The sequence below is a fragment of the Anabrus simplex genome, chromosome 1 (genome assembly GCF_040414725.1).
Source record: "Anabrus simplex isolate iqAnaSimp1 chromosome 1, ASM4041472v1, whole genome shotgun sequence".
Classification (NCBI taxonomy): Eukaryota; Metazoa; Arthropoda; class Insecta; order Orthoptera; family Tettigoniidae; genus Anabrus; species Anabrus simplex.
In genome coordinates, this window is record NC_090265.1 from 1,196,597,079 (window position 1) to 1,196,613,866 (window position 16,788).

General features: G+C 39.1%; 1 protein-coding gene across 1 annotated transcript in view; it reads left to right on the forward strand.

Annotated features, from left to right (window-relative positions):
- Positions 1-2,797: 2,797 nt before the first annotated feature.
- Srp19 (signal recognition particle 19) overlaps positions 2,798-16,788 on the forward strand; it is a 68,832-nt gene continuing 54,841 nt past the window's right edge. Inside the window, exons 1-2 of the mRNA XM_067151493.2 lie at positions 2,798-2,878; positions 3,093-3,168. Of these exons, the coding sequence (XP_067007594.1) occupies positions 2,832-2,878; positions 3,093-3,168 (123 nt within the window). The 5' untranslated portion in view covers positions 2,798-2,831. The remainder of the gene's footprint in view (positions 2,879-3,092; positions 3,169-16,788) is intronic.

Consider the following 16,788-nt stretch of genomic DNA (forward strand, 5'->3'; position numbering starts at 1 on the left):
GTCTGAGTTAACGTGTACCTTTCCACAATTTGAAATGTAGTATGATGGTCACTCGGCAAGCTGGTGCTGTCTCTAAAATGCCCTTATATTACACATTACACTTATTTGAGCATATAGTATTATTAATTATTTATGAATGACTGTTAGCAAAAATATGTGCCATGATATGATAGATCATGGACACAACACTCATTAACTCTACGGCACACAGCCACACTTGTCACAGAAATTACCAGATTTTTCAACTTTCATTACCAAAACATTGAAAAAACATCCCTACAATTACCACTGAATGAGATATCAAGGTCTGAGTTAATGTGTAGTTTTCCACAATTTGAAAAGTAGTATGATGGTCACTCGGCAAACTGATGCTGTCTCTAAAATGCCCTTATATTACACTTATTTTAGCACATAATGCTATTAATTATTTATGAATGACAGTTAGGAAAGATATTTGCCATGATATGATAGATCTTCGACACAACACTCATTAACTCTGCAGCTCACACCCACACTTGTCACAGAAATTACCAGGTTTTTCAACTTCCATTATTAAATCATTGAAAGAAAGATCCCTACGATTTCCACTGTTTGAAAATACATCTTTGAATCAGATATCAAGGCCTGAATTATCATGTAGCCCTCCATAACAAATCATTTGATGCTCAATAGGCGAACTGTTGTCTCTAGAAGGTTATTTGTTTACGCTTGTTTGTGCGCACAGTGTTGTTGTTAATTATTTTTGAGTAATTGTTACTAAAAATTTCCGAAAATGTGGCAGATGTTGGACACAATACTAATGAACTCTATAGCCTACCACACACACACACATTTATCACAGTAATTGCCAGTTTCTTCAACTTTCATTTTCAAAAATTTGTAAAAACATCCCTGTGACTTCCGGTGTTCAAAAAGGCATCTTCAAAATCAGATATCAAGGTCTGAAATAAAGTGTAGCCCTCCACAGCAATTTGAAAAACAAAATCTGTAGGCTGTTTCAACCTCTCTCTGCACAGCTTTAGCAAGTATGAATTTGGTTTGAAGCTTGTAAAACAATACTTTATTGACATTAATTTTGGTAGAAAATTCAAGTACATTTAGGGTTGTTAACTTACCCAACAAGTCCTCATAATTTGATATCTTGTCTCATTCTTCTGGCGATTTTCTTTTGGCAGGTGTAGGTTGAGACATATATGACGGCTGCCCAGGAAATTTTGTTGACACAGCATGGTCAATTTTTGATTTACCCTAGGTACAGTTAAAACGGAACCATTTGGTCGTTTTGCAGTATCAACTCGAATTATGTGATTTTCGGAAGAATGTTTAGTACAGACACAGGCATATTTACTTTTTTCAAAATTAGATCGGTGTATAGCATAAATCCATTTAGCTCGCTTCTCCTTATAGCTAGGAAACGCAAATGTTGAGATAGCCATCTCCTTATTTGAACGGTAATTGGATGTAGGCCTAATCCAGGCACTCTACACGTTCGCCCCACTACACTAACACATTAGAGTAATAATCATAATTAAATGATAAACTTTAGAATACTTTAGACAATTCACAATAGCTCAGTGGGTACACTTAACCTATCACATAACCTAGCAATACTTCCTAACATCAGGCTGCTGAACTTAGAATTCTATAGTATTTAACACACACTATTGCTGAAAATACATCCTTTACTGATGCGTTTTTATACAATTATGACTTTTAAAAACGAACGAACACCTCTAATAACGTTGAAATAACAGTAACATGCTACGAAACTACCATGTAAACAAGACTTGTGCCTACATATCGCTGCACTAAAAAAACTGACGTCATCACTGTGGAACTGTCATGTGTAGCAGGCTGGAACTTCGAGTTGTCCGTGGTACAAATGATCATTTAGGAGCGTTATTGTTGTTAGAACAAACTGAATCTTACGGGAAAGAAAGGTGAAATACGGAGAAACTACGCTAAAAATTTGCTTCTTCTGGCATAGGAAAGCCCCTACCTGGTACAGATTTGATACCCTTGCACTGCCTAACTGTATCACATCAGAAGATGCTGAAAATTATGTAGGATTTTCTAGTGGCGAAACGGGCAAAACATCGCTCTCCAACAGCGGCTTCAATACGAATGTCGCAACATCAGATGTGTGGAGGAAAAGGTAGAATAGCTGATAATTTATAAGATGGTGATTAAACACAAAGTTATTTATTACGGCAATCTCGATCAGTTTATCGAATACACTGAGGCAGAATTAGAGAAAACGGGATGAAGTGACTAACTTGCTAATAGAGTTCTTTGCTTCTTTCGTGAATTATTTATTTCGTTTAAGCAAATTGTAAGAAATACGCTGTACAAAGTAAGTCACACAACTGCTTTTAGTCTTTTTAGTTATCTCATATCTGTTTGATGTCTTCTGAAATTGCTAGTTTTAATGAATTTTTATAGGTTTTCATACTGAAACGTGTTGGAATGTGCGGGCGAGACAGCTCAGTAAAGAGAAGTCTAGCGGGGCTTGTCGGAAGCATCTCGAGGCCGAGTCTAGTGTGCTGTATTTCCTGACTTTATGTATCTCGTAGCCAACGGTAATACTGCTCGTTACATAATAGTTTTTTTTTATTGAGGTTTGCTTGTGAATCATATTTATTCCATATGTGCATTCATGGAATTATACAGTTTCTCGTGTGTTTTACATTTGTATAATGTGGTGACTTGGTAACAGTACAAGAGCCCACAAGCATCTAGACAGGAAGAAAGAAGAAGAACATTGGATGTTGACGCAACATAAGAAGACTCTTTGGTTAACGTAAACACTCTTTGATTAGTTTTTGACAACCATGGCGACGGTGTGGACACCTGATAAGAAGCATAGTGACAGAGAGAGGTTAGTAGTTACTAAAATTAGAAAATTGTAATGCAGTGCTGGCAGCACTTTGTAATTATTTTGAGAATACTGTTACGCAGTCAATCATAATAACAACTTAGGAAATGAGATGGACCATATGTTTGGGTCCATTGATTGGTATCTCCAGCATAAGTAATTTTCCTGGGCATAATATTGATTCTGAATAATTTGCGAAAACCTTAAATTGTTTCAGATGGGTTTGTATTTACCCAGCTTACATCAATAGCAAGAAAACTCTAGCGGAAGGAAGGAGAATTCCTAAGGATAAGGTATGTACTGTATGCATTTCAATCCAGTAGAGAGAGAGGTTAGGATTGTTCATTAACACCTGATCGAGTACGTAGCAAGTTGATATGGTTTGTCAGAGAAAGCAGATAGTAACACTAGATCATCAATTGTAGAACTAACGTAACTTCAGGGAAATGACTGAATCATGTCTAAGCTACCTTTAGCATTGTTAATACCGTATCTACACACATGTAGTATGGTAATGTGGGTTGTAAGTATGGGCTGTGGCGATAGTGAAGTTTTATATTGCCATTACTTCCCCTCACTGACATGACATGGAATATTTTAATTAACACATAATTAAAACTGGGAGGAAAATTCCTCTCATTTTAAATTTCTGCATTGATGGAGTGAAAGTTTCTTATGGTGATCACTGTAAGTATCTAGGTGTTAATATAAAGAAAGAGCTTCATTAGGGTAATCACATAAATGAGATTCTAAATAAAGGGTACAGATCTCTGCACATGGTTATGAGAGTGTTCAGGGGTTATAATAAAGATGTAAAGGAAAGGGCATACAAATCTCTGGTAAGACCCCAGATAGAGTATGGTTCCAGTGTATGGGACCCTCACCATTATTACTTGATTCAAGAACTGGAAAAACTCCAAAGAAAAGCAGCTCGATTTGTTCTGGGTGATTTCCGACAAAAGAGTAGCATCATAGTCTATTATCTTCATTTCTGTATTGATTGGTACTACAGTATAGGGAAAATTGAGAAGTCTCCACCTTATCAATACATTAATTTATTTACTCTAAAGTGGTAAAATCATTCAATACCGGTTTCGATCCCTATGGGATCATCCTCAGTTGACACACGATGAAATACTTATAAAAACATCACATGTAAAAGATTGCATCTGGTAAGACTAGTTCAATTAAATTAAATATAAAAGTTGTTAGGTTGTTAGTGAGAAAGTATTTGTATGTGTGTGGCACATGACCACACTATGTCTAAGCTAATATACATTGTAGAGATCTTACATTTGTTCTCAATCAGTGTTTAGGATGTTACATTCAGTGTAGTTGTTTCATATTGATTAAAACATTAAAAATTGTTTATAAAAGAATGTATTGATAAGGTGGAGACTTCTCAATTTTCCCTATATTAAAAGAGTAGCATTACGAAAATGTTGCAAAGTTTGGGCTGGGGAGACTTGGGAGAAAGAAGGCCAGCTGTTTGACTAAGTGGTATGTTACAAGTGATTAATCTTATTTTTTGTCCATATTGGAGTTTCAGTATACTATAAAATGAAATTTGTTTATTGACAACCACCTATTATAAGTGGTATGTTCCGAGCTGTCAGTGGAGAGATAGCGTGGAATGACATTAGTAGATGAATAAATTTGAGTTGTGTCATTAAAAGTAGGAAAGATAACAATATGAAGATAAATTTGGAATTCAAGGGGACAAATTGGGGCAAATATTCGTTTATAGGTACTGGGTAGAAGAGTTAGGGATTGGAGTAACTAACCAAAGGAGATGTTCAATACATTTTCAATTTCTTTGAAATCATTTAAGAAAAGGCTAGGAAAACAACAGGTACGGAATCTGCCACCTAGGTGACTGCCCTAAATGCAGATCAGTAGTGATTGACTTCATTATATTCCATACACTTCCCCTTAAATCTATATTCATAGGGCAGTCAAGGGAGCCAATATCTGGCAACATTGCCTTCACAAACCGTAGTTTGCCTGTTGAGGTATGGAAGCCACAGCAGCTTACTGCTGTTGCTTCTTCATACCTGGGATTCCAGTCCTAAGAGTTTGATATTTCACCACAGGATGCCCAGAATTGTGCTGGCTCGGGATATTACATAGAGAATCTCAAGATTCATTGCTAGGAAGATCATGTTTTCTAATAAGCGCAAAATTTAATGACTCTCTCCACATCGTAAATCATATTATTTTCGAAGGTAAATCCAATAAGTCTCTGTGACCCGCAAGCTGCGTTGAAGTCTATAGATATTAAGTATAATATGAACCCGGTAGCAGTTGCTATTAGGACTATAGCTCACCAAAACCACCATATCTGCATTTCCTGGATTCGCGGACATACCTGATCCATTGGAAATGAGGGAGTTGATCAACTAGCAAAAGCTGCTGCTCATTCAAATCGGGAAGTCATGTATGACATTTCTCCCTTATGCTATGAAAGAAGACAAATCAAAGAACATACCTTGAATCAATGGAACCTCCTTTGGACCTCTGCCTCAAATGAATCCGTTACTAGAAGAATATATTTTCTTACAGTTTACAACCGACTTCAGTGCAAACTTTTGGTGCCAATTTTTGAGTTAACACAATGTATGTCAGGGCATGGAAATTTCAAGTCATATTTTGAACGTTTTAAAATTATTTTGACAGGTGACTATTCTTGCTTTTGTGGGTCTACTCAAACAGTTCATCATTTAATATTTGATTGTCCTGTGTTTACAAGAGCAAGATTTGATTTGGACTCTCATTTGAACTGCTGTAATATTCAGCTTTCACAACCACCATACCGTATTTTCGTACAGAAATGCTGTTACAAACATTTCCTAATTTTCATTCATCGCATCTTTTGTAAACTGGTTCTGTAAATCACCTTCACTATGTTTAATTTATAATTGTATGTTTCAACTATAATCCTAAAATACTTTGTAAATAGGTCTTATGGCGACGGTGGGACAGGAAAGGGCTAGGACTGGAAAGGAAGCGGCCGTGGCCTTAATTAGGTACAGCCCTAGCATTTGCCTGGTGTAAAAATCTGAAACCACGGAAAACCATCTTCAGAGCTGCTGACAGTGGGGTTCGAACACACTTATCTCCCGAATACTGGATACTGGCCGCACTTAAGCGACTGCAGCTATCGAGCTCAGTACTTTATAAAATAGGGTTTATTTGTATTGGATATTCATAATAATTATAATTCCTATACGTCTTACCTTGCAAGACTTCTGGGAGGGTGATGTATTCATTACAAAGGCCATGGACCGACCAACCCATCTCTAGAAATACTTGAGTTTACTTGCCAGATCAGGATGAAGGTGACAATTTTTGAAGAATTGAGTGACATCGTAGTCAGGGTCGACAGCAAGGATAGAATAGTGCTAATAGACTATTTCAATGCAAGAGTTGGAAATCAAACCGAAAGATACGAAATGGAGATTGGTAGGCCTAAATGTGGGGAAGATATGGAAGCTAATAGGAATGGGAAGCATTTGCTGGACTTCTGTGCTACTTTGGGATTAACAGTTACAAATACATTCTTCAAGCATTAGGCTATTCCCTTCTACACATGGTAGGGGCACGAGATCCGTAATGGACTATATCATAACCGACTTCAAATTCAGAAAATCTGCCAGGAATATGAGGATATTCCGGGAATTTTTTGGTGATACAGACCACTATCTGATCTGTAGTGAACTAAGTATCTCTAGGCCTAGGATAGAGAAAATGAAATCTGTCTGTAGATGGATAAGGGTAGAAAATCTCCAGGCCGTGGAAATTAGACAGAAGTACATGGATATTATTAGTGAAAAATTCCAAAGAATGGACAGTAAGCAGGTTTGGGATATAGAAAAAAAAAAAAAAATGGATGGCATACAGGGATGCTGTAGTAGAAATTGCAAGGGAATGCCTAGGAACAACTGCGTGTAAAGTAAATATGGGAATAAGTGAACATCTTTGTGGAATTATAAAGTTAGAGGTGCTTGTAAATGTAAAAAAAAGGTGTATCAGATATGGCTCCAAACTAGGATTAATGCAGACAGGGAATTGTATGTAGAGGTAAGAAACAGGGCAAAACAAAAAGTTGTTGAATCCAAGAAGTCATTGGAAGATTCTGGTGATAACCTGGAAAGGCTAGGACAAGCAGCAGGGAAACCTTTCCAGACAGTAATAAAGAAGATTAGGAAGGGAGGGAGAAAGGAAATTAATAGTGTTTTGGGTAAATCAGGTGAACTCATAATAGATCGCAGGGAATCACTGGAGAGGTGGAAGGAATCTTTTGAAAATCATTTTGACGTAAAAGGGTATCTTCCTTCTGATGTCGCAAACAGCTATGCTCATGGGGGAGGAGGAAAAGGATAATGGTGAAATAATGCTTAAGGAAGTGGAAAGGGTGGTAAATAAACTCCATTGTCATAAAGTAGCAGGAATAGATGAAATTAGACCTGAAATGGTGAAGTATAGTGGAAAGGCAGGGATGAAATGGCTTCATAGAGTAACCTAATAAGATTAACATTCAGATTGAACAAAAGCAGTAATTGCATCTATCTATAAGCAAGGGAACAGGAAGGATTGCAACAATCAGTGGTTTAGAGGAAGTTGGATGAAAACCAGTGTGGTTTCTGACCACAGATGGCTGTCAGGATCAGATTTTCAATATGCGCTAAGTAATTGAAAAATGCTATTGGAGGAATGGACAGTTATGTTTGTTTTGTAGATCTAGAGAAGGCATGTGGCAGAGTACCGAGGGAAATGATGCACGCTGTAATGTATGGGATAAAGGGTAGATTATTAAAATCATTCAAAGACATTTATGTCAACAATTGGGCTGCTGTAAGAATTAATGATAGAATGAGTTCTTGTATCAAGGTACTTACAGGGGTTAGGCAAGGCTGTAATATTTCACCTTTATTGTTCATAGAGTACTTGGATCATCTGCTCGGAGGTATTAAGTGACAGGGATGGATTCAGTGTATTGAAAATGTAGTAAGCAGTCTAGCGTATGTTGATGACTTGGTCTTAGTGGTCTTGGTCTTGGAACTTGAAAATAGGTGCAATGAGTATGGAATGAAAATTAGCCTTTCTAAGACAAAATTGATATCAGTAGGTAAGAAATCCAAGAGAATTGAAAGTCAGATTGGGGATACAAAGCTGGAACAGGTAGATAATTTCAAGTATTGAGGATGTGTGTTCTCCCAAGATGGTAGTATAGTGAGATTGAATCAAGGTACAGTAAAGCTCACGGTTGCTATCAACAGTATTCTGTAAGAAGGAAGTCAGCTTCCGGACTAAACTATCTTTACATCAGTCTGTTTTCAGACCAACTTTGCTTTATGGGAGTGAAAGCTGGGTGGACTCAGTATATCTTATAAGCTAGAAGTAACAGACATGAAAGCAGCGAGAATGATTACTGGTACAAACCGTGGGAACGATGGCAGGAGGGTACTTGGAATGAGGAAATAAAGGCCAATTTAGGAATGAACTTGATGGATGAAGCTGTAGTGATCAAATTACTGGGGAGGTATTAAAGACAATGGGGTGGTACATAGTGTCTTATTTAAAATTTCTCTTTGACTATGTCATAAATAATAGTGTAATACCAAAGGAATGGAAGGAATCTATAATAATACCAATTTATAAAGGAAAGGGTGATAAAAGGAAACCAATCAGCCTGACCAGTATAGTTTGTAAAATACTGGAGAGTTTAATATCAAAGTACATCAGAGGGATATGTAATGATAAAAATTAGTTCATGAGGAGCCAGTATGGATTTAGAAAGAAATTTTCTTGTGAGGCACAACTGGTGGGATTTCAGCGGGACATATCAGATCAGCTGGATTCAGGAGGTCAGTTAGATTGCATAGCCATAGATCTTTCCAAAGCCTTTGATAGTGGAACATGGAACATTATTACAGAAATTGGAGGGAATAGGATTGGACGTAAGGGTTACACGTTGGATAAAAACATTTCTAAATTCAAGGGTTCAGAAAGTCAAAGTAGGAAATAATGTATCGTAGGAAGAGAAAGTTTGGAAGGGAATTGCACAGCGTAGTATAATCGGTCCGTTACTTTTCTTAATATACGCATATGATTTAGGGAACAATATAACATCAAAAATAAGATTGTATGCAGATGACATAATTGTTTATAGGGAAATAAATAACATTGAGGATTGTTCAGAATTACAAAGGGACCTTGAAAGTATCCAACAATGGGTTGAAGAAAATAATATGAAGGTTAATGGAGGCAAATCAACTGTTACAACTTTTACAAACAGGAGCTTTAAAACTGAATTTGAATATACTTTGGATGAGGTAGTTATCCCAAAAGATGGCAAGTGCAAATACTTAGGTGTGAGATTTGAAAGTAATCTGCTCTGGAAGGGTCATGTTGATGACATTGTTGGGAAAGCATACAGATCGTTACATGTCAAAATGGGGCTACTTAAAGGATGCAATAAAGAATTAAAAGAAAAAAAGTTACTTAAGTATGGTTCGTCCATTATAGGAATATGCAAACTGTTTGGGATCATCACCAAGAATACCTAATAAAAGAAATAGTGTGCAGAGGAAAGCAGCAAGATTTGTAACAGGGGATTTTAGGAGAAAGAGTAGTGTATCAGAAATGTTAAAGGAACTTGGGTGGGAAACTTTAAGTAAGAGAAGGGAGAAAACTAGACTTATAGGATTATATAGAGCCTATACAGTAGAAGAAGCATGGGGAGATATCCGTGAGAGGCTTCAGTTGGAAAATTATATCGGCAGGACAGACCACAAATATAAAATTAGAAGGAATTTTAGCAGAAACGATTGGAGTAAATTTTCATTAATTGGGAAGGGTGTGAAGGAGTGGAACAGTTTACCAGGGGTAGTGTTTGATCCTTTTCCAAAATCTGTACAGATATTCAAGAAGAGAATAAACAGCAACAGAAAAAATAAATGAAGTGTTAGAGGGCATTCGACCAGTGCAGGTTATTGTAAATAAAAAAAAAAGTGAGTGTGATTAAATTAATTCCATCCCCTGGTCTAAGGATTTGGACAGCCAAAGTAGGGGACTGCCTATAGGGGTGAAGTACAGTGGGGACTTCGAGGGCCTTGGACTGCTACGGTAGCTGTGAAGGGCCTTCAGGAACTCTGAAAATTGGTGGCAAAAGGGGCTCTGGTTAAGACGCAGCAGGTTGTTATGCTACTTAGGTTCCAGAATGGGTTAAAAAAAAAAATTAGTAAATAAATGCAATGTAAAGTTTAATCTTATACCAGTTGTATAGTATCATTCGAAGTAATTCCACATACTGTGTATCAGTTGACTATATTTGTAAGTAGTACAGGAGATATTATAAGTAGAATTTTGTAACCAATATAAATTTATTAAGAATGAGCTGTGTGTTTAATAGAAAAAATTGTTAGCGTAAATTGTATTGTATTATAGGAAAATTTTATTTTTTTAATTTAATATTTAGTGCTTGACAATAATGTATTTGAGTGTACCATTTTCCACCGAGGTAGACACCTCATTTGCAAATAAAGAGATTTTGATTTGATTTGATTTTGTACACATGAACTGGCTTCGGTGGTGGGGTCATGTGAGGTGAATGGAAGAGTGAAGGTTATCTGGAAGAGTAATGGACTCTTTTGTGGTAGGTAAGAGGACTAGAGGAAGACCAAGATGATGATAGGTTGACTCATTTTCCAGTGATTTGAAAATGAGATATAGAACTAAATGAAGCCACAGAACTAGTTACAAATATGGGATTGTGGTGGCGATTCGTAAATTCTCAGAGACTTGCAGACTGAATGCTGAAATGCATAAGTCTATAATGAAGATGTATGTATGCTATAACTCAGCATCATAAATCATGTGCCATTTTCCATGCCATTGACATGAGTAGTCAGTGGCAGAAATTTCTAGAATGTTGTATCACTCCCACAAACCAAATCCCATGGCACTACAGCCCTTGAAGGGCCTTGGCCTACCAAGCGACCGCTGCTCAGCCCGAAGGCCTTCAGATTACGAGGTGTCCTGTGGTCAGCACGATGAATCCTCTCAGCTGCTATTCTTGGCTTTCTAGACCGGGGCCGCTATCTCACCGTCAGATAGCTCCTCAATTCTAATCGCGTAGGCTGAGTGGACATCGAACCAACCCTTAGGTCCAGGTAAAAATCCCTGACCTGGCCGTGAATCGAACCCGGGGCCTCCGGGTAAGAGGCAGGCATGCTACCCCTACACCACGGGGCTGGCATCACTCCCAAAAGTCTTTTTTGCTATTTGCTTTACGTCGCACCAACACAGATATGTCTTATGGCGATAATGGGAGAGGAAAGGCCTAGGAAGTGGAAGGAAGCGACTGTGGTCTTAAGGTACAGCCCCTGCATTTGCCTGGTGTGAAAATGGGAAACCACAAGTCTACAAATTCTCCTAATCCAATGGAGATAAATTAATACACACACACACACACCCAAAAATTAAATGTCTTAATGCCCTCTGTTGGTAGCAGTTCCAACAAAAAACGTCGCTAGCTACCAACTAGTTTCACACAGCGGTATCTCGTGGAGTGATGTGCACTGTGTGTACTCGGGAGAGTGTGAAGTTTTTACCTCAATAAAGAGCAAGTGACCCAGTATTGTTCAAAGTGAATTTTTTATCCAATTTTGAATAGAGCTAAATAAATGGTAGAAATGCACCACTGAAAAATAAATCGGGAAATTTAAGACAGCATAGGCAATTAAATCCAAGAGAGTTTTAAGAAAACCACTAGATAGCCAAAAAACATTACAGAGGCGTGTGCTTGCAACTGTTGAGAATTGTCTCTCTAGTTTTATGTGGTGATATCATGGAATGTACCCAGTAAGGTGGCAGACTGTAAAATGAAACATTCAGTTTACACCTTTCTTACAGACTAATTTACCTATAGTCACTCATTCCCTTTCATGACAAGATGGATTATTTCAAGAACTGGCACCTGAAACCTAGTCCACTTAAGACAGACACCTAAATAACACGATAGCAAACTATCAACCTATGATCAGGTTTGGGAACCACACCTTACAGTGTAATACCAAGCCCAAATATCTGGGTGTAACTTTAGGCAGGTCCTTAACCTATCGACGCCATCTTGAGAAGCTGCCTGGTGGCCGTAACAGCTTGCTTTGTAGACTAGCTGGTACTTCATGGGGTGCAGATGCGTGTACACTCAATCAACTGCTGTAGCAATAGTATATTCGCCAGCTGAATATTGCTCCTCTGTATGGCTCAATAGCTCCAGCTAGTCTGGTTGATGTCCCAACTGCACCACACAATGAGAATTATATCTGGTACATTGCACTCCACTCCTATTCAGTAGTTACCATTACTGAGCAACATTCAGCCTCCTCAGATCAGAGGGCAAAGTGCCCTTGTTAGACTGTGGACCAGGATACTGAGGAACAATTACCTCCCAGTACATCAGGATACAGCTGAAAATATCATAACAAGACTGAAATCACAGAAACATGCCTGGAAGATGGCAAAGGAATTAGTTAGTTCACATTTTAAATCTGATGAAACATGGAAACATGAATGGTCTCAATCACACCTTCACAACATTGTCAACATCAGGGATTCAGCTGCAAAGTTGCCTGGGTTCAACCTTCCTTGCTCCACCTAAACCACACTTAACAGGATACGCTGCAGAGTCTGAAGAAGCGCTTCTGCTCTGCATGACAGTGGCTGGAAAGACTTTCCATCTTGTGACTGTGGTGCTGAAGTGCAACCCATCGTAGACATTCTGAAGGACTGCCCTGTGCAAGCTTTTTCTGGTTCCATGAAGGACATACACCGTGTGACCCCTGAAGCACTCTTTTGGTTGGAAGAGCTGGACGTTTGTCTATAAGAGACTGAAAGCCCCCCACATTAACCTTTTTAATGTGGTCTTTGTATATATACTCGTATATATTTTTAAGGTGTATACAGAGTCGAGTCGATTGTATATAGTTTTTTGTGTGTGTTTAAAGAACATGTACATATTCGATTGTCAACTGTAGCATCGTATGCTAAATAGATAAGGCAAAAATTCTGGGTAGAAATTCAGTAAGACTTACATTACTTTTATAGCATAACAATGTAATATGTTGGAAATCCTAAGTGGAATACCTTGTAGAGGAGAGATGTGTTCACTGCGACAGTTAAGAACCCACCCGCCGCTCCCCAGGAGTAATTTTGTTTTTATAACCTAATATAATTTATCACTATCCATAGTCCATCACCTAACTATTGAAACAGGAACGCCCGTATTTGAGCTTAGTGGAGAGCATGGATTAACGCCGAGGCGTGTATGGTTCATGCTTTAGAGAGTACGAGAGAAGGTGAGTGAAATTAGTTCATATTTAAAGTGGAACTTGCAGTTTATTAAAAAAAAAATGCATGGAAATTATATCACCTTTTACAGATGAATGGTTTGAATGTCCTCAAAGATGTGGAGAAGGCGTCGTCTTGCGGCATCGGCGTCATCCCACGGCAGTTGTTAGCCCTTGATTTTTTTTTTGCTAGTTGCTTTACGACGCACTGACACTGATAGATCTTATGGCGACGATGGGACAGGAAAGGGCTAGGAGTGGGAAGGAAACGGCCATGGCGGTACAGCCCCAGCATTCGCCTGGTGTGAAAATGGGAAACCACGGAAAACCATATTCAGGGCTGCCGATAGTGGGGTTCGAACCTACTATCTCCCGAATACTGGATATTGGCCGCACTTAAGCGACTGCAGCTATCGAGCTTGGTACCCTTGATGTTGAAGGAGACTCGAACCTGGGACGGTCGTCTGATGATAGTGCAGCGTGGAATAGTTGTTCAGTTTTTTATTCCTCTAAGTCCCATGAAGGGAGTAGAGAAATGTAAAACATTCGCACAGAATGTCAATAGAATCTGATACGACACTTCTCTACCGCACTGCACTGCAAATTGTGGCAAGACACTGTTTACTGGTCGAACAAGTTCCACTGGGAATGGTGTTGGACGCACATTTCTTTTGGAAAAGAGATGAATTCAAAATCACATTTCTGTGAAAATAATTAATATTATTCGTACAATAGTCACTGTCGAACTCAAAGTGATAGGTAATGAAAATAATCTGGAATTTTCTGAGATACAACTGTTTACCACTACACGTAATCTCATTGCGAAAATAAAATAAATTAAGCCCCACAGACACAGTCTTTGTACTGTTTGTAATGAGCACATGCAATGTTCCAGGACACGCACACGTAGAAATAAATTAAAGTTTCTGTGAAGACAGAAAAAAGAAAAAAACGGTTTATGACATGGTTTCGTGAAAAAGAACCACGCTCTATTACGGCACAGTCTTAACAAAAAAAATCACGTGGTTTCTCAGAGATAAATTTTCCACTGAGGCACAGTTTTACACGTAATTATTGTAGACACAGTCTTTATGAGGGGAATTAACATAGTCCCTTGAAAAGAAATAAAGGCACCGTATGAATCAGCACAGTCTTTGAAAGGAAATGTTAGCACGGTTCTGCGAAGTGAATTAACACAGTCTTTTGAAACTGAAGGTTGGCGCAGTCTTATGAAAGAAAATGTTGACATTGTTTTTCTCATGGAGTGAATTGACACAGTCTTTGAGAGAAAGGTTGGCACTGTCCTTTATGAAACAAATAACACTGTCCATGAAAGAATTGTACTTTCACTAGGCACAATTTCACGAAATAACCTAACACAGTCTCTTGGAGAGGAAACAACTAAAGCACAGCCCTAGGTCCTTTAAGCACAGTTTCAAAATATCTAGTGATCTAGGCGTGAACTGAATGTTTTATTCACAAAACGAAGTAATGTTACTCGGCTCGATAGACCAATATTACATGCGAAGTTAAAGTCCACTGAGAAGACCCTCGTATCACATACTTTCAACCACTGGTCCTAAGTCAGACAGGTGACGAACTGTATCACATCAGCGGGCCTGAACAGCGAGACAGCTGGTTCACGACGAAGTACTCGCTCGCTCACCCACTGACACACTGCCCTCCTCGAGGCTGACGACCCCCTTTTATTGCTCAGGGTCGGACAGCGAGACTGGAAATATGAGCTTCTAAAAATTCATATCTCAGCCATCGTTCCGTCCGATTTTCGTGAAATTTTGGGCAGTAGCATTTGTTGTCCAGGCCTACAAGGTGACGTTCTCTAAATTACGATTTAACCTTCCGTTCGTGATGAAATACCATCGAATCGAATAGAACTTTCGGTGCGACGTCACTTGTCCTTGGTTGGCACTCCGTAGCAGCGCTCGCCTTCATGTTGTCCCCCATGATGCCTGCACGCTCAGCGCTCGTTTTGAATCTATACAGTCGGGTGTTAGCACATTCTCCTCAAGAAATACATGAACGGCGAATGCTTGCACACCAACCCGCACACAAGAAATACACAACTGCCCAGACCAATGGAGGTGTCACGCGGGATAATAGAGGCCTAGGGAAATATTTTTGATAAACATTTGGAGATTGAGAAACTGTTCAAAAGTATCATGGACATCAGTACAGGTTTTGCATAACTAGTCTTTGGATATTGAAGCATGTTCCACATGCATATTTTGGATATTTTTTCCAGTAAGTAACTTTGTATCATGCCTTTGCTGGCGAGATGTAGTGTTTACAGTGCACTATGTCTTCTGGTATGGGCTATATCAAATTTGTTACTTTCATTGACCTGTCACAGTCTCATCCTTGGCTTTGACAATATGAAAGTGACTGAGGTATGAGTGATGCTAGTAATACCATTCCTTATGCAGCCAGTCCCTGTTATGAATGGTGTGAAAATATCGCTCATAGGGTCAGTTGGTGCATACATTTCAGTGGGCTTGGCAGACTGATATGTAAGAGCAACTGCTGGCTCGGTGAGGAAAGCAACGGGAAACTACCTCACTCCTCGTTTCCCTAGTACGCCTCTTCAGTGACGTCTAGGCTATTTATGACAGCTGTTGGCGAAGCTGCAGAGGATCAAACCAGCCTTCGGGCTGATTACCCAACATACATACAACTTTGTATCCTCGTCCCAAGGTAGTGGTGTTCTTTTCAGGCACACTGCCAATTGTGGTGAGCTGAATGTACTGTTTTAACCACATAACAACCCATGCGCTACTCTTAAATTTCTGACAGTTCTGGGAATAGGACCCAGGCCTCAGAGGATGGCAGCTAATGGTGCTGTTATGCCACAGAGTTTTGTCAGTAATTGATTTTGTAACAATATTGACAACGTGTGCTGTCCCTACCCTTCCACCCAGCCATCCTATGGCACAGAGTGCTGTCGGGGCTACCAACAAGTAGTGATCCTCCCTGCCTGATTCGTAGGTTGCCTGTGTGGAGGAGTAGCGACAGCAGCAGCAGCAGCTCCCCTCTGGTTTTCACCTCACTGCTTGTTCCCCCATTAGCTGCAATAACACTGCATCCCTCATCAATTGTTGGAAAGTAGTCCTCGGATCATATCCCCACCTCTTCATATCTCAAATATGCCTGTGCGACATCCCGGAGGAAAATCTGCATAATTTTCCTGCACATTCCAGGAATCCAGGAACTCTCAAACTATGTTCCTGTCCCATTGCTCTCTCTTAACATTGGTTTTTAACTATTTCCATGACCTATTGATTTTCTAAGTGTGGATTTCAGTGTGAAGATTCGAATGCCGGTGTCCGAAAGATAGGTTAGAAATCCAGTATTATGCAGTTCAGACGGCATCAGAATACAGCAAACAGGGCAGCCAGTGTTGGAGCATTGACTTACTCAGCAGTAACATTACAGGCAGCAAAAGTGTGATTTAGGTGCGGCAATAAGGTAAAAATAATACCATCACTACTATCACCGACTTATATAGGCCTACCTATTTTTTTCACTCAATGCAGAGACCATAAG